The following is a 25,023-nucleotide window of genomic DNA, read 5'->3' on the forward strand; positions in this document are numbered from 1 at the left end:
GCTATAACCAGAATCATCTGTAACATTGCGAAATGCTTATGCAGACGCCATGGAAGTGGTCCTCGGGGGCACGTAGGTGTTTCCTCCTTGGCCCTCAAGTGGCACTCATTTAGCTGCCACTGGGTTTCCTGGAGGGAATTGCTTCCTGCATCTCAGAATCCGCGTGTGGAGGAGGTTTATGCTTTGCCATCTCCGGCAGTGTGGCATACGCACAATATTTGTAAAAAACAAAAATGGGGTTCAGCCATTAAGTGTAGCTGCTGCTCTTCCAGAATACTGGAGTTCGATTCCCAGCACTCACATTTGGCTACTTGCATCTCCAGAGGACCCAACATCCTCCTCCAAACTCCTTAGCGGCACACCCGTGCATGTGGTGCGCATACACATAAATAATAATTCTTGCTGAATATGGTGACATATTCCTTTAACGCCAGCACTTAAGAGGCAGAGGCAGGAAGGTCTTTGTGAGTTCTAGGCCAGTCTGGTCTACGTAGAGAGCCCCAGGCCAGTGTTGGGGTGGGCTACATAATGAGACTGTCTTAAACGAACGAAAATTCCATAATAAGAAGATAACACATTATGAGAATATTGTTGCCAGTACTTCATAAGGAACGTGGAGTATGAGTTCGCTGGAAAAAAGGAAATCAAAGGTGAGTGATATTTGATGGCAATTCACAGGGTTTAAGTTTGGCAGCCTGTACTCTAGACAAAGAAGGAAGTGTACCTGCGGGCATAAAAGGACTACAATTCCCAGAAGGCCTCAGCGCAGGCTCCCGGCCGGATGCAGTCTCGATTTGAGCACTGCTGGTCAGAGCTGGGCAGGGGTCTCAGGCGACAACGTTCATGGCGTCTCCTAGCAAGGCAGTGATTGTTCCCGGGAACGGAGGCGGGGATGTGGCCACCCAGGGCTGGTACGGCTGGGTGAGAAAGGGACTGGAGCAGGTAAGGAATTTCAGCCACTGCCCTTCGGTCAGCTTGGCGCGGAGCGGAGGGAGGGAGGACGATGGGCGAGGCTCGAGCCTGTGCCCACCTTCCTCCAGATGAGCACAGTGTGGGAGTACTCGACGATGCTAGCACCTCAAGCCTTAGATCTAAACTAGTGGCGAGGGAGGATCTTGCCTGGCGAAGCAGCCCAAAAAGCTGAGGTCTCAGTTCTTGAGACTGAGAGGAACCCTGCTATACAGAGAATGCCCCCTCCCTACCCCAATCTGCTGCCAGTTCAGATTCGAGCCTTCCCAGATAATTTTATGTTTATATTATTTTCGATTTTTTAAAAAAATTCACCACGTAACCTTTGATATATACAAAGGATGTATATAACGTGTAATACGCTACCAAACTGACCAAAAAAAAAAAAAAATCGGTGCTATTCAAACCCAAGGCCTTTGATTGTGTGCCATTGAGCTACACTCTTCGCCCAAATTAAACTCTAGAATATTGCCAGTATCTTCTAACTGATCTGCCTGCCTCCTGTCCCATCCCTATGACAGTCTGTAGTACATTTTGCTTCTCTTTATTGTATGTGGGAGGTGCTTGTGGAGGTGAGAAGACAATTTTGTGTAACCAGTTCTCTTTCTACCTTTACATGGGTCTGGGAATCGAACTCAGGAGCCCATGTGTATAATCTTGTATGATATCGTTTAATTTAGCTTCTGTGTGAGCTTCATAGAAGCAGCATCGCACCCTAGCTCATCCTGTGCTGCTTGACTTTTAAGAAAAGAAGCTCCCTTTCATCGTCTGGCAGCTAGACAGTTTCCTGCTTTGGCCTCTAGAACAGAATTTCAGGAGAAAATAGAGTCCATTTGGAATATAACTTCAGGGTTGCGGCTGAAAGCTATGGGCAAAGCTACCAAACTCCAAGGTCCGGCTGGAAATGGCCAGTAGGGTGGGATGCCCAACTTTCTCTATGGTGTATCTATATTATTTTTTTTACTTTCTTTCTGGAACGCAGTCTGTTTGCTCAGGTCATTCTGTCTCTAGCACATCCGCTTGGGCCTTCTCTGTAGATGGAGGCCCTAAGGATAAGCAGGTTGCAAGTGCAGACACAGGTCTCTGTGGAGGTCTACAAAACATGGGCGTATATTCATCTGTCACACAGCTTAATCCATCTCATTTCACAACCAGCAAATACTTACTGAATTGAGCAAGATCACATCAGGTGTCACTTTTTTTTTTTTTTTTTTTTTTAGTTTTAGTTGGAATTAAGCTCTTTATTATAGCTTTTTCTTCCCCCTTAAATCTCAGGTTCCGGGTTTCCAGTGTCTGGCTAGAAACATGCCTGACCCAAGTAAGTTTTAAACTTGCTTTTCAAAAGCCTCATCCATTAGAGTTTGAGCTCACCATCTGGGGGTGAGGGGAGGGAAGCTGGAATATCATAGTGAAAGAACAAAGATAAATACATATTAAGAACAAATAAAGCAAGGAGCTCCAGGAGGCAGGTGTAAGCCAAAAAATATGGAAGATTTTAGGAAAAACCAAGAAAAGCACCTGGGCATGGTAAAATTTTATTTTTTTACTTTGTAAGCTAGCAACTTTATTTTCCCTGTTGAATGTCTGCAGACATTTTCAAGCACAATGTAGGTAAAATTACAGATAAAATAAAGCCTTACAGTTGAGTTCCTAATTATTTAAAAATATAAGATTTCCTCCTTTTGTTATGTGTGCATCTTGGTTCAGGAAAGAAATATATATTATACATGGGTTTTAGAACGTTGTCAAGAGGTTTTGTGCGTGTGTGTGTGTGTGTGTGTTGTGTGTATGTTTCTCAGTCCTGAGACTGAACCTAGGGGTCTCACACATCCTGGGCAAGTGTTCTGCCTCTGAACGGTATCTCTACCTTGTGGGTATTTGTTTGCGAAGTTTAAATTTTTACATGAAAATTTCAGAGTTGAGAGGTCAGTATGTGGTATATGCCTTTAAATCCGACAGTTGGGAGCCTGTGACAAGGGAATTCTGATGTGGGCTGCACAGCAAATTACATACTAGCCTGTGCTACATAGTGAGGCTCTTTCTCGAAAAAGAAAAATGGGTGAGGGGGAAGCTTCGTAATGTATTATTTCCCTTTTTAATTTTTATTTTATTTTTTATTTTTTTAATAAGAACGTGGTGGGGGAAGCAAAGCTCTTCACTAAAACCTTAAGACAGAGATCTTAGGCTCTGATAACAGCCTCATCCCCCCACTTCCACCTCAGTCTAAAGTGGTGAGCTGCTGTCCATTAGAGGTGGGTCAGCATCACTGGTTGGGTACCAGTTGGGTACTCCCCCTCTGAGTACCAGACTGTTTTACCCTGAACACAGTTACAGCCCGGGAGAGCATCTGGCTGCCCTTCATGGAGACAGAACTGCACTGTGATGAGAAGACCATCATCATAGGCCACAGTTCCGGGGCTATCGCAGCCATGAGGTATGACCCTGTGGGACTGCTGCCCCAGGTGTGGTCTGTAGTCACGCTTGCTGGGGAAATAGTTGTGTTTCTTAAGTTTCCATTGAAGAGGAACAGTGCTGACCTCAAAAGTGGTAACCTAATCTGCCCTAATTTCTTCCTTGTTTGTTAAGGGATTGGAAGAAACAGATTTTTACCAGGTGCAGTGATCCTTTTAAAGTTTCTGTAGCTCCGAAGCTTCCTGTTGCTCAGCTGTTTCCCTTCACCCCTTTCCTCCTCCCAACCAGGCATGCTGACGTCATTGCAGTTCCTGGAAAATGCCAAGTACACACTTGCCTTCCTTATCCTGCTCAGCCTTCTAGCAGGGACACTGTCTTAAAAGCTGCCTGACTTTCTCTTACCGTGTTTCTGCTTGAATGTTCTATTTTGGGTGAGATCTTTAACAATTCCATATAAAAGAGAAGCCTCACTCTGCTAGCTCCTATCTCCTCTGTATTCCATTACCTATAGTGCTTTATCATCTAATATACATTGATTTCTTATCTGCCCCTATTAATTTAATAGAAGCTCCATGCAGGTGGGACTTTGTTCAAGGAATCGCAGTGCCTAGGAGAGAGTGTAACATAGTAGATGTTCAATAAGTACCTCCTGGAGAATGGAGGTTGCTTCCCCTACCTACCTACAACCCCTCCCCCAATCCTTGGGATTCACAGTACACACATTTGCTTCTATCAAAATCTCCTACCTTCCCCACTAGCCTAGGGGGTAAGGGATTAGCTGGCCAACTGTTTCATGTTGGGCTTCTTCCATATTTCCTCCTACCCTGGTAACAAAGTCTGTTCCAAGCAGTTATTCAAAATGTCATGCGAATTGTATGTCATGGAATCTTGCCACATTTTATGACCTTTCAGCTACACAGGTCAAGGGGATGGGTTGTAGCATACTCTGTCCTTTTGTTTACCAGCCATTGGTAAAGATGGATATCTTCTAAGTCTTCTGAATTTATCAGGATTGTCAGCAGCCTTCTAAAAATTGGCTTCTAAAGTTAGGAGTGGCAAAGAAAAATGATGCCCAAACCATCAGTGTAAGGGTGTGAAGAAACAGGGAGCTAGTACAATCATAAGGGACATGCTAGCTGATTTATTAACTACTAAGGGATATTGATCTTTCTCAATAGAAAGTGCTGGGAACACCTTAACAAGCAATCAAACAGTATCATTGATAGTGGGACACACATCATGTGTCCCTGAAGTGATGAGGCTATCTTGCCAAAAATATATAATCTCAGTTTAACTATGAGAAAATGAATTTAGCTTAGGGAACTTACCTGAACTTTATAAAGAATATAGGCAGCAATATATGATTGGGTATAATAACGGTACTAAGGTTATTCGTAGGGGACATGTACTAAGGTAAGTGTAAAGGGTGGCAACCCCAGTCAGTCTGGGTGGGGCTTTTCCTGTCATGTCTTCTGTGGTTTGATATTTCTTGAGTAACGAGGAGGGGGTGGGAGAACTTTATTCTCAAGAATGAAACTCTAGCCCTAAACATTTCCTCTTCAAAGGTCTCAGTCTTTCCTTGGCCTGCTCTTGGCAGAGCGAGGGCATCTGTAGATAGTGGTCTGGTGGTCTACAGAGGGTGCTGTTCACAGAGCAGTAAGGCTTTCCTACCTGTAAGGAGACAGTGATCGTTTGTCTGGGCGTGGGGACAGTTGTAAAACGACACAATGAGGAACACATGTACAGGGGCAGCGGAAGTACTTTTCTGGCATTGTCCAGTTTTTCTTACATTGCAGGTTCCTGGGCCTTAATCCCATTTCTCTGAATTCCATGCTCTGGGGCCGAGTCTAGGATCTCATCGGAATGTAGACCGAATAAGCAGTGCTGATGCACACTAAAGGTGGACGAGTGCACACAGCAGTGAATGTCTTCTTGCTTGCATCTGTCTCAGTAGCATATACCTCCTTTCTGTGAACTCAAATCAGATAGCTTACTGCTTTTCAGATTTAATAAGACCATATATTACTGACACTATCTTTCTCATGCCAGGTATGCAGAGACACATCAGGTATATGCTCTTATACTGGTGTCTGCATACACATCAGACTTGGGAGATGAAAACGAGCGTGCAAGTGGTAAGTCTTTAGGGAGAACACCCAGGAAAGCCCTTCTCTAGGCACGGGATAGAGTGCTCAAGTTACAAAGTAGTTATTCTCTCTCAGAAAGCCCTAAAAATATAACAGCAAATTTATCTTTTATATATTTTATATAATATTTATAAATTTATACATTTATATTATATATAATTATATAATATATAAATTTATATTATATAAAACTATATAAATTTATATTTATATTATATAACATATATAATATAAAGTGAGACATTTTCCACCTATTTTTTCCAATCTGAAGTCTAGAATGAATCCCAGGACCTGGTTTTACTCGAGCCTCTTTGTCTTTGCAAGTCAGTATGGTATCAAGTCCTACAGATAGGAAAACCAAAGAATGTCCTGAATATAAGCCCCTGATCCTTTGCACCCCTGTGAGGGCCCCCACTAGATACTTTTAGATATTTAGGGTGTTGATTCGTGCATATCGATAGGCTATTTTTTTTTCTGTAGGGTACTTCAGCCGCCCCTGGCAGTGGGAGAAGATCAAGGCCAACTGCCCTCACATTGTACAGTTTGGCTCCACTGATGACCCCTTCCTTCCCTGGAAGGAACAAGAAGAAGTGGCAGATAGGTTGGACGCCAAATTGTACAAATTCACCAACCGTGGTCACTTTCAGAACACAGAGTTTCCTGAACTAATTAGTGCGGTGAAGTCTATGCTAAAAGTACCAGAATAGTTGGGATAACTCCTGCTCTCCAACATTCCAGGATGGGGTAGAACAGTACCCATTACCACACAGTACTAAACTTGAAATGTCTACTTATGCTACAGAAGTGCCTGAAAAACAAGCCTGTTTGAACACTCACACTAAGCTACTAGCATTTTCAGTTCCCGCAGCTTAACTCTTCTTCAAAAGCTGTAACTATAGAAGTATTTTCTGTTTGATAGGGAACACAGAGGGAGTTTGTTTAGCTATCCTGCTGATCCAGGGAGGAAGTCAGAAGTAGAACCAGACATGGTGGTATGTCTCTGTAATTCCAGCACTTGAAAAAGCAAGGACCAGGAGGGGAAGGCTAGCCTGACCCTGTCTCAGGAAAGAAACAGCAAGTAGACTCTGGTATCCTGAGTCTCATTCTTAATTATAACTCAGTAGCTTCTGCAAGGTGTGACCCACTCCCGACATCCTAGTATTTGGGGAGCTGAAGAAGGTAGATCTGGAATTTGAGGCCTACCTAAGCTAAATATTTAGTAAAACCCTGTCTCAAAAAACAAAACAAAAAAACCCAAAGAAACAAAAACTAAACAAATTTTTATGAAAAGTATGAGAGACACCTTTTCTTTTTGAAGTAAAATTTTCTCTTACTGGGGTAAAAAAACATGATTAAAAGTCCAGAATGTTCTTAGAATTCAAAACTCTAGCTGCTGCTTCAAGCTGGCTCAAGATAGCAAACTTCAAATTTGGGTCAGATCCCTGACCCCACCCCAAGTCCTTCTGACAAGACGAGTAAGGAAGTTGCAGGGGACAGATATCTGCATAGCTTGTCATCTTTGTACCAACTTCAGGTAGACTCGCAGGATCAGGGCATTGGGAGTGCTGCAGTACAGGAATGTGACAAGTGTTGGTCTTTTTTCTAAGCTGGGGACTATATGCATTTAATCCCTACATGAATTATGACAGCTGGCAACTCTGTAATTGAACGATTTGGAAAAGCTACAAGACAAAGACCAAGTTATCCATTTGTAAATCTAGTCATAAACGTTTTAGATTCTCTATAGTACAGGCAGTGGTGGGGCACACCTTTAATCCCAGCACTTGGGAGGTGGATTTCTGTGAGTTCAAGGCATGGTCTACAGAGCAAGTTCTAGGACAGGTTACACAAAGAAAAAGAAAAAAGAAAAAGAAAAAGCCTAAGATAACCAAAATTAACGTAAGGGAACAATTTGTACTGTAAGTTTTAAGTTATCTTCCAAAAGAACTTTCCACAATGCAAGTTCAATTCTGTAAAGAGGTTAACCTCTTAACTTCTATTGATCATTCAGGCATTCCAAGATTTTTCTTTCATTAAAAAAAGAACCCCTTTTAAAATAATGTACTTTATATTAACATACATTGGATTACAAGATGGTTTCATCATGACATTTTCACTCATGTTTTTAATGTAAAAAAATAAAAACTTTTATTTCCCAGGATTTTCTGACTATTGTGATGTCAAAGATCTCCAGTGTACTTAAACTTGGTGATGCAGAGCCTGTGATGGATGCGGAAATGTGAGTTTCCACACTTTTACCCCTAGATGGGGTGCAAAGCTGTTGTGAGATGATGGGGGGCTCTAAATGTGATATAAGTCAGGAGACTCTAACTTTTAACAGGAAGTATCTTTGGAGGAGAGAATCATATAGGTCTAACAGCCCTGGCGGTTCTAGTACTCACTCTGTAGACCAGGCTGGTTTCCCAAATGCTGGGATTAAATGCGTGTGCCACCACTACCTGGCAAGTGAATATATTTTTATTCTGTGGCAGAAAACAAATTGTGAATTAATGTTATTTATATGTTAATAATTTTTTAAGAATTCAAAAAAGTGAGTAAATCATTACTAATCTCAAATTCAAGTAGACTCAAACTTGGATTATAGGTTTGGTCCAATCACTGCTAAAATGTCTGCTGACTAGATTAGATATATCTATTAATTTTTTTTTTATTAAAAATTTCCATCTCCTCCCGTCCTCCTCCCCCTTCTATTAATGTTTTTAAATTAATATTTTTTCCTAACTTTCAAATAAGTTGTTTAAAATCTTAATTACAGACTAATAAATTTCAGTGTGAGATTCAGTAATCTGAGCATACAAGCAGGCGCTCTGTTGAGCTGCACTTTTTTTTTTTTTTTTTTTGGTTTTTTGAGACAGGATTTCTCTATAGCTTTGGAACCTTTCCTAGAACTCACTCTGTAGACCAGGCTGGCCTCGAACTCAGAGATCCGCCTGCCTCTGCCACGGCATGTGCCACGAGTGCCCAACTAAACCTTAGTTCTTTAGGCTCTTGTTTCAAGTGCTGGCCAGCCAGCTGGCTCGGGGTCACTGCACTAAACACCAAACAAATATCGACTATTTCCATCATAACAGAAAATGCTACTTGACCAGATGTTACAGCACAAACTTCTGACCCAGCAGGAGGGAGATAGAGGCAGGACTGAGTTCAAGAGCCTGTCTTACTGGACCACACTGCTGCAGGGCACATTTTGTATTTGTCCTTCACCTGCCATATAGTAAATCTGAAACCACGTTTCTTCCCTTCACTGTTGAGCTGATGGTTGGGCCAGAGGCCTCCACATACCAGGCGTGTGCCCCATCACAGAAATGAACTGTTGATTACCCTGCTTAATTATCACCATCAAAACTCTTATATAAAACATTTATTGTCAAATTCTGTAAGAGAAACCACATAACTATTCATTAAAAACCATTACATAGATTTATGATGTCAAATTTTGTTTTGTTTTTTTGAGACGGGGTTTCTCTGTGTATTGCTGGCTATCCTGGAACTTGCTCTGTAGGATCAGGCTGGCTTCAAACTCAAAGATCCACTTGCTCATGCCTCTACCTCCCAAGTGCTGGCATTAAAAGCAAGCACACCATGACTGGCAATGTTTAACTGTTTTAAGGATCACTTTAAAACAGAATCCTCAACAGACTTAGAATATATGTTCTCAGGTGGGAAAGACTGAAGTATTTGGACTTCATCTGCAGTTTGACTTCATGGCATCATGATTTTAGATGCCCACAATTTCTTCTAATTCTAGCTTATTTCTGTAGGCAAATTCATTTTATTTATAGCACAGTTGCTATGTTTTTTTAAAATTTATCTTTCTCAGTTAATACTCAAGAGTAAATATGCTACAAGCAAAAAGTATTCGGTAAAAATATGCTATGAGGAAAAACTTTTAAAGTATCTCTTTATTCTGGTGAGGCAAAGAACACTTCTAGCCACTGACTGCAAATTTAAAACGGTGTCTAATCATCAAGACAATACAAAGCCATGTATGGCTGCTAAATGCCTGTAATCCCAGCACTTGGAGGCTAAATCAGGACCACCATGAGTTCAAGGCCAGCCTAGACCATAAAGTGAACTCCAGGGTAGTGTGGGCTAGAGTGAGATTTTTCTCCAACAAAACAAAAAGACAAAATAGAGAGCATATTAAACTTTCTTTTTAAAAAACTCTTTCTCCGTTTTGTAACTCTCCTACATATCTAGTTTTCTAGGAAAATAAGACTAGTGCTTATTGGATAAGCCAGGCAGATCCAGGAAGAGCGAACACTTTTTTTTACCATGTCAGCCCCACTAGAGGGAGAAGAGGAACCTGCATTTAATATATAATCTAACACTTAAGAGCTGGTGTCATTAAATGCTTTTTCTATAGAGCTGGACATAGAATTCATCGATAAAATGATCTAGCAAGTTGGATTTTATTGGTCCCATTTATCTCAAGGTAACTCCAATGATGCTGTACACTTAGAATACTACCAAATGGTATAGCTCAGCTTCAAAGAAGAGTGGGCTGTGAACCCTTTCAGTTGGCCCATGCTTTTGGCTTGCATAAAGAAACTTTTAAGACACAAAGTAAGCTGGGCGTAGTGGAGGAGGCAGAGACAGGTGGATCTGAGTTCAAGGCTAGCCTGATCTGCAAAGTTCCAGGGCAGCCAGAGCCACACAGAAAAAAAACCTTGTCTCAAAAAAAAAAAAAAAAAAAAAAAAAAAAGACATGAAGTAAAAATCAACTGCTGAGATCCTTAAAGATATGGCTATCTTCTGCATAACAGCATGGCAACTAACTTAGTGTTTCTTCTGCATAACAGCATGGCAACTAACTTAGTGTTTTCCAGTGCCCAACGGCTGGGGCTAACGAACTATACAGTGATGGTTTTCTGCTTAGACACATCACACCATGGTTTTTAGAAAACAATTAAGGAAAAAAGGAGACCAGTCTAAAACACTGTAAGATAGGTTCCCACCCCTTACACTGAAGGGCAATGATCTGTATTTATTTTTGAGTCCGGGTCTCTTTGTCTATAGCCCTGGCTGTCCTGAAATTCAATATGTGGTCCAGGCTGGTCTTGAACTAACCAAGACCTGCCTACCTCTGCCTCCCAAGTGCTAGTATGAAAGGAGTGCACCATCATACACAACTAGTTTTAGTTACAATTTAGTTAAATGATTAGATATTATCTCTTCTGTCTGCTTTGATAGAACACTACAGATAGTGGTTCTCAACTTTCCTAATGGGACCCTTTAATGCAGTTACTCATGTTGTGGTGACCCACAACCATAAAGTTATTTTTGTTGCTATTGCATAACTGTAATTTTGCTACTGTTATAAATTGTAATGTAAATATCTGTGTTTTCTGAAGGTCTCAGACAACCCCTTGAAAGGGTTGTTCAACCTAAGAACTGCTGCTATAGATTGATGGTTTATCAAGAAAATATATTTAGTTATCATGATTCAAAAAGTGGGGGAGTCCAGTGCGCTGGCAGATATACGATCTAACAAGTGCCCACTTCCTTATTCTTCTCCCTGTATTCTCACCTAACAGAGGCCAACAGAACACTTTGGGTCTCTTCTGTGCAGGCCCCGATTCTACTCATGAAGACTCTACATTCACCATCTCTCACCTTCCAAAGGTCCTACTTATCACATTCCACACAGGGTTTAGATTACAAAATTTGAATTTGATGCTGGTGGCAGAGAGGACCATGCTATAGACATAAAGTAAGAATCTGGAAAAAATTTCAGCAAATAGTAAAATTAAGCCATACAGAGAAATTTACAGCCTTAAGAATGAAGGACTTGTGAGATTATCCCTTTTAGGATGGAGTATCACTGAGCTGAAGACATGTCCCAGACAACAGCATGTGGGGGTGAAAGGGCACCGAGGTGAGGAGAACCCGACAGTGTGGAAAGGGATGTCCACTCTACCTTCACACCCCAGGTCTGCACACACTCCCATCAGCAGCTCCCTGCTGCACCACTTGTAATTTCTCAGTGAAACCCAGGAAAAACAAACAGAAACTGTGGTAATAAACCTGATACGATGAGTTTCAATGAAAACCTTAAGAAGTAACTTTAAGCGTGTATCTTCACGCTCTAGCTGTTATCACAGTATTTGGTGGCTCCTTTTTCCTTGGTCTTCCAGAGCTTCAAGTTATTTTCGTACTGCAGAAGAGACTTCTCTATTAAACTTTATTAAATTTCATTTGCTTTGTGTTATGTCTTCATAAATAAATACATTTTCATAGCAGCAAGTCAGTATCCATCATTGTGAAGTATGCTTTCAAAGAAATTGGATGTTCCATCATGAATTATTTGCTCTCCAAGTAATTCATTTGCCAAATGTAAGTAAGATTCACAGCTCTCTATTAAAATTCGAGCCACTCTGTCATATAAATACAATTAGATGGTGAAATCTCACCACCTTCATGGCAGTCATCAAAAACCTTTAAAAGAAACATATAAAAAGTTCATATTCAAATTGAAGTTTTAAAATACCAAAGCCTCATTGATTTAAAGCAGTATTAACAGAAGGAAAAGGAAACACTCTTTGAAAGGTATTGGGACTATAAGAGCACACCGTAACTGTGCCTGCTTTGTGATCACTGTTAACTATGAGCCTTTCATTTTTAGTTTGCTTTGTTTATTTGTTTGTTTGTTTTTCTGAGACAGGGTCTTACTATGTAACCCAGCTGTCCTGCAACTCACTATATAGAACAGGCAGGCCTGAAACTCAGAGCTCTGCCTACCTCTGCCTCCCAACTGCTGGGATTAAAGGTGTGCACTATCCTATCTGGCATGGAGGCCCTATTAACACAGGGTACATACAGGTGACCTCACTCACCTGCCCACTGGGTAAAAGGAAATGAGTCCTATACTTATGGACAACTTAATTTCTACTAAATTGAAGGTTATTTCATGTTTAACTGTCTTTGAAGGGTGCTAAGTAGAATTTCCAGGATGTTGGCTTTTGTCTAGGAGTTGAAACTGGGTCACAATGAGCTTACGGGTAAGGTCAAGGGTTAACATAATGAATATGGCAGAATAGCAGCCCAAGAATATCCCATGCCACGGGAACAGGGAGTGTTTTTGCTCTTTTTAGCCTCAGAATGTCCAGCCCGGTGTTGGTGAACCACTTAGGAATGACTGCTAAGTATTTGAAGTAATATTTTCTGCTTAAGTCTGAGTTTCTTCTTTCTCCGAGGGGAGGGCACCAGGGGAAACCTGGTGAGAGGCCCTGTGTACACTGAGCATAGGCCCTGCTGCCACTGAGCTATACTTAGCCCTAGGTTCCCTCACTCTTTATGGGAAATGATGCCACTAGCTCCAAGGACACAGGAGGATTAGAATAAGTTTCGCTCATGGTAGCGAAACTTCTCAACAACCTTCATTTCCCTCCCTACAAAGGAGAAATGGTTGGTCCCAATGAAAATATATCCATTTCAGGGTCAAGAACAGAAGGGCATGTCCCTACCCTCAATGTTGCAAGAAATAATGTAAGACCTGTCCATTAACGGTCTGTCATCCAGAGCCTGTGGCAGTCTGGATGGCTGGTGGGAAAGCTGGTGTGCCTGTTGCTTCTCTAGGTGGCATTTGCATATGGTGGCGATGAAAGGACAGAGTGAGGCAGCTTTACTTACGGGGCAGAGTCCACAGGGCGCCCGGACTAATCCTGTAGGTGGGAGGATTGGGTTGACTGCCCTGTACAGTTTCATGTGTCCGTCCACACTGCCAACAGTGCCTTCCTTTGCAGCAATGATCGTCATCTCCACTTTCCCATCATAAATGAGTGTGTTCAGGATGGTCTCGATGTCCTCCATGGACAATTCCACCTAGAAGGGGTATGTTAGCATACTGAGAGGACAAGGGAACGTGGACAAGAATAATGGAAGGCACAAAGGGAGTAGGCAACAGTCTACATACATTAGCCCAAGCACAGAAGTACTCAGGACAGCTCTAACTTCATGCTGAACCTCACACTGATATCCTCACCAGTCTTAAAAAACAACAAAAAACTCACACCTCTTATGAGGTAGGATTTGGGGGGGGCAAGAATTTGATGGGAAGGAAGGAGGGGTTGGGACACCTCGATAAAAGAAAACCACAAAAAAGGCTGGCATTGTAGCTCAGGGGCAGGGCATGTCCTTAGCATGAGCCCTGGGCTCAATCCCTAGCGTCACTCAAAACCAAAACCCACAAAGAAGAAATCCCCTATGAGATTAGTTTCTCTGTGTAGCCCTGGTTGTTCTAGAACTTGCTCCTGGAACTCAGAGATCCACTTGCCTCTGCCTCCCGATTGATGGAGATTCTTTTTTTTTTTTTTTTTCAAAAAAAAAAAAATATTTATTTATTTATTATGTATACGATATTCTGTCTGTGTGCATGTCTGCAGGCCAGAATTGGGCACCAGATCTCATTACAGATGGTTGTGAGCCACCATGTGGTTGCTGGGAATTGAACTCAGGACCTTTGGAAGAGCAGGCAATGCTCTTAACCTCTGAGCCATCCCTCCAGTCCCCTTGATGGAGATTCTTAAAATGTCTTTAAGCAGAGAGACACTTGAGCCATGAAATAATTCTAGTTCCTAATCTTTTATCAGTGAAAAAAAATCTAGAAACCAGGAAGTAAAAATTATTTGTCCAAATGCCACTTTGGCTTCTTTGCTGATCATGAAAAACATCAGTGTCTTTTTTTTTTTTGGTTTTTCGGGACAAGGTTTTTCTGTTAGCCTTGGCTGTCCTAGAACTAGCTCTGTAGACCAAGCTGGTCTTGAACTCACAGAGATCCACTTGCCTCTGCCTCCTGATTGCTAGGATTAAAAGCTTGTGCCACCCACCACCACCTGGCATCAGTGTCTTTATGTAAAGGTCTTCAAAAGGGTGCTGATGATACCGTTTACATTTCATTAAGTAAGACAGTATCAATAAGTGACACTAATGTGACAAGCTCAACTGTCACACATTCAAGAACTTATCAGAACACTTTGACTTTGGGTGGTGAACGGCACAGCTCGGACTGTGCTCAAGAATAGTTCAGCCAGAATCAGCTCACCAGGAGGTCCTCTGTCTACTTTAGGATAGTGCTTTTCCAAAGTGGGCTCAGCAGAATGTGTACATGAAAGGGGGGCTGGGTCAAATACACTGTAATATAGCCGGGGAGGAAGACAGTGTAGAAAGTATAAGTTCTGACCTTACTGATGCCCAATTCACAGATGTACTTCCACACTTCATGGGATGAAGCAAACGAGCTGTTTCTCTGAATCATTGGATTCTGTTTACTTTCTCTTGCGGTTTCTGCCTATAAGGGTAGAACAAGAGACTCAAGCAAGAATGCATGTTAGTGCTTTCTGAAGTTCACACGTATGTGCCACACCAACAGCAGCACATATTTAGTAAAAACTTCCAATGTTAGGATTTTCAATCTTATAAAATATGAAATACAAGAGTAAATTTTTCAAGAAGCAGCTTTTTAAAGGCTCTTGATGTTTCCTTAATGACCTCACCTTGGTTTGTAGGAATTTGAAACACTGTTGGTTAAGCACCTCAACAAATTCAGATTCAAAATCCTGGTCACTGTACCATGCTCCGCCAGTCACAGATCGATCTGGCTGTAGGTTATAGAGCATATAAACCTTCTTTTTGGAGGCCTAGGAAAGAATATACACACATCATTTGTTTATAATGCTTTTCAGAAACTAAACCTGAAAACTGCGTTTATAAGTTTTAGATGTACAAAATTACTGCAAAGATAGCAGTTATCGAACTTGGGACAGTCATCTCAAAGTGAGGGCCGCTTTGGGGGCAGAACTGGATAGTGCTCTAACCCAAGTCAGAACTATACTGAAGCCAGCCCTGCCCATGGTTCTCTATGTACAATAAGTAGGATCAGGAGTCTCACAGGAAGGAAAAGATTCATTTCTACAAGTACTTAGGTAGTCCTAGTCCTTCAACCCCTAGCAGTGTGATTTCTAAAATTCTGTCACATTTATTTTTTTAAATTAAAAAAAAATCATTTACTTAATGTGTGTGGGTATTTGTGTATGTTTATGCCTGTTACCCACAAAGGCTAGAAGAGGGTGTCAGATTTCCCTAGAATGGAGTTGCAGGTGGCTGAGTCACCATGTAGGTACTCTTCCTCTGAAAGAGCAGCCATGTTTGTAACTGCTGAGTCATACCCAAACCCCTGGTTTCTAGTTATACATTCCACATCCCACTCTGGCATCCTCCTAATTTCTAAGCAGCTTTTAAAAAGTTATAAAATGATACAGACAGCTGGGCATGATGGCACACATGTAAATTCCAGCACTCAGGCGGCTAAGGCAGAAAAGATCCTGCATTTCTTTTTTTTTTTTTTTGTTTTTCGAGACAGGGTTTCTCAGTGGCTTTTGGAGCCTGTCCTGGAACTAGCTCTTGTAGACCAGGCTGGTCTCGAACTCACAGAGATCCGCCAAGATCCTGCATTTCTGCATTCGAGACGTTCCAGATCAGCCCTGGTTATATTACTAGACTTCGCTCTCAAAATAAAATAAAGCAGTACAATTAAGACTACTCTGTGCTGTCTATAGATACCATCTTGTTATATAGAATAGTTTAACTGCCACCAAACATTTTCTGTGCTCTATCTACTCAATTCTGCCTAGGACCCTACTCCCAAGACTGGCAAATATTTGTCTTTTTACCGTCTTAACATTCTACTTTCCCACAAAGTCACCAGGTTGGCAACACCTAGTGTGCTACCTTGTCAGCATGCCTTCTTACACCAAGCAATAGGCATAAGGTCACTCCATGTCTTCATGATAGGTCATCTTTTTATTGCTGAATATTCCAGATAGAGAGATGGGGGTGGGGGGAGGGAGAGGGAAGGAAAGGAAAGGGAAAGGGAAAGGGAAAGGGAAAGGGAAAGGAAAGGAAAGGAAAGGAAAGGAAAGGAAAGGAAAGGAAAGGAAAGACCAACCACAAACATGGTATGGAGACACAGGAAAGAGATCTTTCTCTGCTGACTGTTACTTATATATACCTGCCACAGCCTAATCAATAGACACCTGCTGAGTAAGATAATGTGCTAGGATAACCGAGCTATCTCACACAACATGAAAATTGGGAAGCGTACTCAAGGCTGCAGACTTTCTTACTGCAGAATCCAGTACACGTTTGGTAAAAAGTTTGGCAGAGGCGAGACAGTGGCAGCTGCAAGTCAGCACAGCAGGAGTTAAATTTTCAGTCCTTTTTAAACCACTGTCTTAAATCTCACACGAATTAAAGAACAAAGGGTGAAAACCCAGCTGGAACAGCTTACTTAAGTGGATATACGGAGGAAACTAGAAATCCAACTACTCACTGCTACAGACTTCACAGCTTTGATAAGTTTTTTACTTTCCAGATTCTTGAGAATTTTGTTGATTTCCGTTAATGGCAAATTACTTTTATATCGAATATCTCTGCTCCATATTCCTGTAAGAAAGTAGGAAAGCTGACAGCACATCCTTTAGCACAAAATTTTGTAACAGTTTTGTAAAAAAAAAAAAAAAAAAATTAGATAAAGAAACAAAAGTACAAGAGCCAGTAACTAGGTGTATGCTTATATTCTAACTGGAAACTGCTTGGCACGTCAGTGCGGTTTTTTTTGGTTTTTGACAGGGCTTCACCATGCAGCCCTGGCTGGCCTGGAACTTGCTGAACAGATCAAGGTGACCATGAACTCTGAGATCCACCTGCCTCTGCCTTCAGAGTATTAGGATAAAGGGTGCCTCATCACCTAGTGGGGCATCTTCTAAAAATATATAACAAGACATTTTTGTAATGGAAAAAGCATGAATGCTGTTGAATTAACTTAAATCCAATCTCTCAACCAATTGTTTACCTAATCGCAATTTTCTGAGAGTTTCACTGTAAAAGTGAAACAACTTAAATTTAGGTTAGGGTCATCTGCCATCTTCAACCACCAAAAAACAAAACAAAACATTAGTTTAGAAGTTTCAATGCATGTATTTTTATTATTAAAACAACATTCCATTTGTAAGACAGAAAAAAATAAGGCTGTGGTTCTTACTCTCCTTAAGCACCCATTGTGGGAAGTCATGAGTTTTCTATCAAAGAAAGAAAGTTGTACATACAGAAAGAGAATATATACGAAACAGGTGCTTAGCTCCATGTGACAGGGCATGCCTGCAGTCCCACCACTCAGAAAGATAAGGAAAGATGATATAGAAAGCCTGCTCTTCATAGTGGGATCCTCTCTTTAAAAATAAACAGAATAAGGAAGACACTTTAGGTCTAGACCTAAAGACAATGAGTCATCCTTCATGTGCTCACCTTTATTCCCTGCATCCTCTATGATTTGGTAGACTAGTTTTTCTTGGTTATCGGACCCCTTCATTTTACTGCAGGGAATAAAGCAGAATTAAAAAAGGAAAAAAACGTGGGCTGTGCTATCATCTGCATAACTATTTAAGTTAATTGGCAGACAGGCTATCACACTGACTTTTTGCAAAAGGGCTTACCTCAAAAAGAATGAGACAGCTGTGTGTACCAAAACGAAAAGATATACAAAGTACAGAGAAAACAAAAACAAAAACAAAAAAACTCAAGTTACAGAACAGTATAGATAGCATGACCCAGTTTTGTTTTTTTTAAAAAAAGAAAAGAATAGGGGCTGGAGAGTTGGCTTGGTGGTTAAGAGCACTGACTGCTCTTCCAGAGGACCCGGGTTCAAGTCCCAGCACCCACATGGCAGCTCACAACTGTCTGTAAATCAAGTTTCAGGGGATCTGACACTTTCACACCAATGCACATAAAGTAAAAGTTAAAATAAATAAAAAAATTCTTTAAAAAAGTTAGACAAAAAAGAAAATAATATATAAATATATAATCACCTATGAATATTTTAGTGTATCTAGGGGAAATTACCAGGAACAGTTACTCTGGGAAATGGAACACAGGACAGAAAGGAGGAATGGTATGAGTTTCCATCTGTTTGTTTTGTTTTCTGATTTTGAGGCAGGGACTTTTGATCTATAGCCTGAACTGTCTTCCACCTCATGATCCTTCTAGCTCTGTTCCCCAAGTGTCAGGATTATAGGTGTGCAGCACCACACTTAGCTACATTATGTATAGACAGACAGACAGACAGACACATAATACTCACATGCATTAATATCATTAATCTGTGTAGCTAAGGATGGCACTAAAGTTTCAGCCTTACTTCCCAAGTGCTGAGATGTGGGTTTGTGCCACAATACCTGTTACTACTATGTTAGCTTTTTTTTCTAATACATACATTACTTTTACAATAATCAAAATTTGCTTAAAATTAAAAACCAGGTGCTTACTTACCCAGCATTCTGAGAATCCTTTATTCTATATAAAAGGCCTGTATTACTCCTTAAAAGATCCAACTGACCCTAAAGTGTTTTTAAAATAGAAAATTGTCGTTAATTACTTTGGAAATACATCAATTCCAATGGTAAGTGTCAACATAGTTTTAAATGTGTTTATTATACAGACTAAACTATTTATTCAAATGTACAATATTAATTCTGTGATAGGAGAATTAGGCAAAAAGACGAGCCAATGAACAAAAGGTCTTCAGTGTTGGTATTTTATATAATGAAGCAAAGTAAGATTAAAGTGTATTCTACCATGTTTTAGAAGCTCCTTGGGTCTAGCATTAAGAGAATCAACATGTGTGCATCACTGGGCTTGCAGCAGTTATAGGAAACTACAGCCAAGAGGGAGCCCTACTGTGCGTTAGACTGTAAAACATGTTTACATACTGGACAAACTGCAACACCCTACCTCCTTCCCCAATTCACCAAATGGCAGAGTGGGATCACAAAACTCAACTCAGAAGTTTCCTTCTGTCATTTACTCAGCCTATTCTAGTCACTTACTAAACACCTGTATTGTACCAATATTAAGACAGCTGCTTAAGGGGACAATTTGCTGATATAATTATAAGTCTGAGGATTGAATAAAGGGCATCATGCAAGCTAGGTGAGTGTTCTACCACTGAGCTATACTCTCGGGCCAAAACAAATTCTAAAAAGGAAGCACACAGATGATGTTGATACTATCCAGTTAGCATCAGGAAACAAGGGTGGATGCACACTCAGAGAAAGGACTGTGGCCCAACTGGGGATCCTGGAGAAAGCAGAAAAGCTGAGCCCTAAAGGACAAGGAGTCATTCTACACAGAAAAAGGAAGCCCAGAAATCCCCAACACTTTTTTTCTTTGGGTGAAAACAGAAGTCACTAGGCCACCACTTGCTTTTTTTTTTAACTAATAAAATTTCATCAGAAAAAAGCCATGCCCACCGTTTACATATCACTGTTCATGACTCATGGCTGCTTCTTGTTAAAATGGCAAGTGATACAGTCATGACAGAAACCAGATGAATCACAAAGGATATTTTATTTACCAGTTCACAGAGAAAGTCTGCCAAATTCTCATCCCAAAAGGTGAAGACTAAAGCTTAACAAAAGGTTCACCTAAAATCTCGCCATCTAGAGCCAGACAGAAGACAAGGCTGGAAGTTTTAAAAAGCAAACAAGTCATGGCAGGGCTCTTAACGAACCACTAATAAAATGGAGAGGCCCTCAGGAAGAGATTTCAAGCATGGGGCAGTACTTGGTGGAGTGTTTCTCAAAAGTTGGAGGAGAGGCATGAGGGCTCCAGGTTCTTGGGCTTCACTGAAAATTCCACTGCCCTGTCCCTGGAAGCTGGGGCTGTACTTCTTCCTGCTCTTGAAAAGCTCAGAGTGACATTGTGATACCCAGTGAATAGGCTATGTGATAACGCACAGAAAAATCACAGTGGAAATATTTTATAGGGAATGGCTAAACGCTAGCAGCAGAAAGCAAAAGAAGGTGAGAACAGATTACATCCATGTGTGCCTTGTGTTAATTAAGCCAATATAATTAATTATAACAGAATTGCATGTAGTTTCTTCACCTTGCCAAATGGCAAATAATTATGTTCTCTTTCGTCTTTCCACTCAGACAGCCGAACCTTTTCCCTGGTTTGGAATCAAGTCACAGTTTTTGGCTTTACAATTAGCGCACTGGTTCACAAAAAAGAGGCTTATCGTGCTGTTATTAGTTCATGTGATTACGGTGAGCGGGAACTGTTGTAATTTACCTCCTGCGAGCTAGAGACTCAACAAGGCCAGTTGCACAGATCAGCGGTCTAGAAGTGATGCACTAGTGTTAGAGATGGACAGTCAAGGGCTGTAGATGGACTCTGAGGGCCTCAGAACAAGAGTGCTAAAGATAGAAGACTGGTACTGGAAGTCAAAGCAGGTCTGGAGTAAATTCCTCTGTCCTCCATCTATTTGTTCTGCTTAGGCTGACGCTAGATTGGATGGTGCCCACTCACCTTCTACTCAGTTCAGCGATTCAAATACTTCCATATTCCCAAACATCCCAGAAACAGCCTATAGCCAGTTATCTAAGAATCTCACGTCCCTGCCATTTGGCACATAAAGTTAACCATCACAATTATGTGACAGGAACCAATGAAAACCATAATAGCCAACAAATTACACAAATTCATTGAATTCACCTTACCATAGACAACAGTCTATTGATGGCCACTGCCCGCTGTTGGGCCTCTATGTGAGGCATTTCATTTTGAATTACTTGATCTGTGATTCCATGAGGGAACTGGTGGCACAATTCTATAATTCTAGGAATAAAGGTATTAATGATTTATGTTAGCTTTTTTCAAAGGGCGAAAGAAGGAAATGCAGTATAGCTAGATATTAAAGCTGAAAATGCTATCAATGGGCAAATGTGGAATACAGAGATGGAGATAGGATATGGTGATTTACCGTAACTGGAATCTGTCTGCAAAATTATCCCTTCCAAACAATTTCGAATATCGCCTTAGTAGTAATAAACTCATTACCCACAACTGTTGAGAAAGTTGCTGTCTTTTACCTACGCTATAACCTAAAACTATTTGTGCGCTATAAGGAGTATTAGCTTTAAGGCACTCGCTGAATCTACTTGACTCAATGATGCTTTGTGATCATAAACTGAACCCTGATTTTGCCCGAACGTTCTCCTATGTAATTTCCCTTCGCCACCGAGCAATCCTGAAACCGAACATGAATTCGAACATGCCCAAGGGGCAAACACAGGTCTCTTTTCAGGCATTCAGGCCAACGTCCAGGTTCCAAGAGTGTCCTCACTACTATAACAGAATCCTGGCGATGCCAGTTACATAAAGTTCCAAGCTGTCACGCTGCTCTTCAGCTACTGAATAGCTCTGCTCTCCCTAGTCGGGGGAGGGGGGAAGGGGGGGAGGAGTAGAACCCCGCATTCCAGCTCCCGCGTGCTCACGCAGCCTGCTCCGGTCACTCCCTGGGACTGCGAGAGAAGGGGTCCGGCTGCACTGCATTACCTGTTTTCTATTTCCACCGGATCCGCGTCCGGCGGTTGCACCTTCACTTTCACCTCTGCCATAAGGGCGGTTTTCCAGACTAGAGGAAAAATCTCCCCGGGAAGCGCGCTGATAGCCCCGAGTACCGGAGGAGGAGCGCGCCGGGTGAGCTAGGGGCCTTTTTCGTCCGGTCGCGCCGGGCCTTCTTCGTCGAGTCGGCTTGGGGCGTCCGAGGTTTGCCTGTTCCGTTCTGCTCAGAGGTGTCGCCACAGGCTCTCTTTCTGTTATCCCAAATTTCAGAGCCTGTCCGATTAAAGGCTCGGGCCCCCGTACACTAAATAGGGGTGCACTCTTTTAGGCCCTTCCAGCCGCCGAGAAGGCATATTATTGGATGCCTACAGCAAAGCCTCGCCCACGGAGCTGGGGGCGGGTTTCAGACAGACTCCGCGGCCCGGAGACAAGGGCGGGGCTAGTTGCTAGGAAATCGTTTTCCCTGCCAATCATCTGCTCGACTCGCGGTGGGCGGGGCGCGACCTGCAGCGTCGGTGGTAACCCAAGCTGCAGCAGAGGAGCAGTCGTGCGGCGCAGGAGACTAGACACCCGGTTGGCGGCGGCTAAGGTGCATTGGAGGGTCTTCATCTCGTCCTTGAGGCTGGAGGAGGGTAAGGAGGAGGGCCGCATACTCGGTTGGGAGGGATCCAGGCGTCTCTGACTGCTTCGCGAGACCGAGGGCTTGACGCGGCGGGTCCTGGTGTGGGCAGTGAGGAGATGGTCCAGGAGAAGGATGTTGGGAGATGCTGGTGGCAGGACACTGACAACAGGCTGCGGTTTGGACCTAACGAATCAGCCTTCTCTATCTCCTTCGCGTGAGAGCCATTGACCACCGCAGCCTTCCAAGGGCAGCTAATAGCTAACCGTGAGCAAATGAGTCTCTATCCAACTGCGTTTATTTAGAATCTAGTTTTTGGCTGTTTTTATTTTAACTGATTCTTTCTCGAAAAAAAAATGTGAATATAGGCAGATCCCTCCACGTCCAGCCTCATTTTTGAACGATGACGTACCTGTGGTGTTTTTTATATATTATTATTATTATTAGCCCACAAACTGGAAATTGATCTTTTAAATCTATTCCACTTTTCAGAACAAGGTATGTCAAAACGCAAAGATGTTCAGAGAAACATTATCAGAATTCCAATTACCAAAATTAAAAAAAAAATAGCCTCACCATCAAACAACAAATTGTTGCATGAAAAATTGTAAATAATAATGAGGGTGAAAATGTTGACTATAACAGTAGGATGGATATGAACATTATAACTGAATAATCACGTAGCAATAATTGAAACAGCAATGCGACGTGCAAATGCTGTGCCAAGATGGCTTCTCCCCACCTCAAAGAAAAGACGCATAAGGCTCCTGTTGTGGTGCTTGTTTACGAAACAGAGTAGGAATAGAGCGAATAGGAATCTTGTGATTGTTGATTTATATCTACGTCAACTTCCTTTCTATTGAGAATTCATGCTCTGCAGTCTTTGCAGTTTTCAGATACGCAATATACTGCAACGGCAAAGGGAAGACTGTGGGCTTAGAACTCCCTTTAAAAGTTGACTCTAAATAAATAATTCATGCTACATGCAAAGTTCCTTGTTCCCTTTATGTAATGAGCTGCCTTGAAGTCGGGAGAATGAGTGTGTATGTTTGCACTAACCGAGGGCAGTGAAGAGTGAATGATCTTGAAGGAACCGAGGTCAGAATATTAGCGTGGATACTGTTCTGCCTCATTCAGTTAACCTGCCCATTCCAAGCAGCTCCTGTCTCCTGTCGAATTCATCTGTGTGCCTTTCTGAGATGGAAAGCATGTACGTGACGACCCAACAGCAGATCTGCAGCTGAGATGCAATCATCATTTCATTTATTAAATGGGCATTACCAGTAGGTGGCGCATTAATGATGTTCTCGTCAGGTTTCACTGGCTTGCTGCATTTTAAAAAAAATGGTACTCTGTAGTCTTTGTGTTCAGATACAGGCTCATGATGGAATTCTTAATTTAATTTCTTTACATAAGGAGAAAACATGACTGCTGGCTCAGTGTGTGCTCCTCAGATCATACCACTGCGAGTGCCCCAGCCTGGAAAAGCCAACCATGAGATTGATACCAATACTCTTTTGGAAATGAAATCTGGTAGGAATCTTGTGCATTTTTAATTGCTTAAAATAGCATTTTCATGCCCTGTATTCATGTGTTGCTGATTTATATCTTTGTATGTTTTCTATTATCTACCACCTGGAGCCACTGTGAGGGTTAAGTGAGTTGCTGTATACGGGTATATATTCGTTGGCATATTGAGTTGGTATATGTGAGGTACACAAGATTTATCTTACAATAAAATAAAGCTTAGCCCAGTGGTGGTGGTGCATGCCTTTAATCCCAGCACTCGGAATGCAGGTGAATCTCCGAGTTTGCATCCAGCCTGATCTACAGAGCGAGTTCCAGAACAGCCAAGGCTACACAGAGAAACCCTGTCTCGAGAAAACAAAAATAAATAAATAAATCTTAACTATTACAAAAACAAGGTATTAGTAGTAGTATTTAATATTAAGTAGTATTTAATATTAAACCTGTTTATATGCATATAAATAATCTATGTAAAGAAATTTTATAGCTAAGACATATGAACAGATATTTGTGTTAAAAAGCTTTTAGATTTTAATTACATATGTATCTATTTAATTTTGATAGTTTAAATGTATAAAAAGTATTTATCTGCATTTGTAGAGCTGCCTCCAGGCTCTCTAGTCCAAGATTTCCAAGAATAAGATGCATATTTTACTATAACATCTTTTATCTGAAAGGCTAACATGTTTAATGGTTTTACATAAGGGCTTATAACTCTTAGAAGACTATTATTGGACTATGATAATATAGATGGTGGTTCTATATTCTCTAATGTTTAAATGTCAAATAAATAAAAATATCCCACTGTTAAATACTAAAGAGAATAATAACCCAATGTAAATGCCTTTATTCCAACACTAGGGAGGCCAAGATAGGAGAACAGTGAATTATTTGAGGCCAATCTCTGCTACCTTTGGAGAGATTGAA

General features: G+C 41.4%; 3 protein-coding genes across 3 annotated transcripts in view; 2 read left to right on the forward strand and 1 right to left on the reverse strand.

Moving 5' to 3' along the window:
• Window positions 1-769: 769 nt before the first annotated feature.
• Rbbp9 (RB binding protein 9, serine hydrolase) lies at window positions 770-7,689 on the forward strand. Its single transcript, XM_038331271.1, has 5 exons — window positions 770-942; window positions 2,245-2,287; window positions 3,298-3,403; window positions 5,431-5,516; window positions 6,009-7,689. The coding sequence occupies exons 1-5, from the start codon at window positions 844-846 to the stop codon at window positions 6,233-6,235; spliced, it is 561 nt and encodes a 186-aa protein (XP_038187199.1). The 5' UTR covers window positions 770-843; the 3' UTR covers window positions 6,236-7,689.
• Window positions 7,690-11,563: 3,874 nt separating this feature from the next.
• Window positions 11,564-22,289, reverse strand: Polr3f (RNA polymerase III subunit F). Its single transcript, XM_038331891.1, has 9 exons — window positions 21,942-22,289; window positions 21,104-21,221; window positions 18,873-18,940; window positions 17,853-17,920; window positions 16,879-16,991; window positions 15,044-15,187; window positions 14,731-14,838; window positions 13,182-13,373; window positions 11,564-11,987 (listed from the first exon to the last, which is right to left on the reverse strand). Exons 1-9 carry the CDS (start codon window positions 22,001-22,003, stop codon window positions 11,910-11,912), a joined length of 951 nt encoding a protein of 316 aa, XP_038187819.1. The 5' UTR covers window positions 22,004-22,289; the 3' UTR covers window positions 11,564-11,909.
• A 189-nt stretch (window positions 22,290-22,478) lies between these two features.
• Dzank1 (double zinc ribbon and ankyrin repeat domains 1) overlaps window positions 22,479-25,023 on the forward strand; it is a 48,472-nt gene continuing 45,927 nt past the window's right edge. Inside the window, exons 1-2 of the mRNA XM_038330784.1 lie at window positions 22,479-22,582; window positions 23,986-24,102. Coding sequence (XP_038186712.1) covers window positions 23,994-24,102 — 109 coding nt within the window. The 5' untranslated portion in view covers window positions 22,479-22,582; window positions 23,986-23,993. The remainder of the gene's footprint in view (window positions 22,583-23,985; window positions 24,103-25,023) is intronic.

Source organism: Arvicola amphibius, chromosome 5 (genome assembly GCF_903992535.2).
Source record: "Arvicola amphibius chromosome 5, mArvAmp1.2, whole genome shotgun sequence".
In the NCBI taxonomy this organism is placed as follows: Eukaryota; Metazoa; Chordata; class Mammalia; order Rodentia; family Cricetidae; genus Arvicola; species Arvicola amphibius.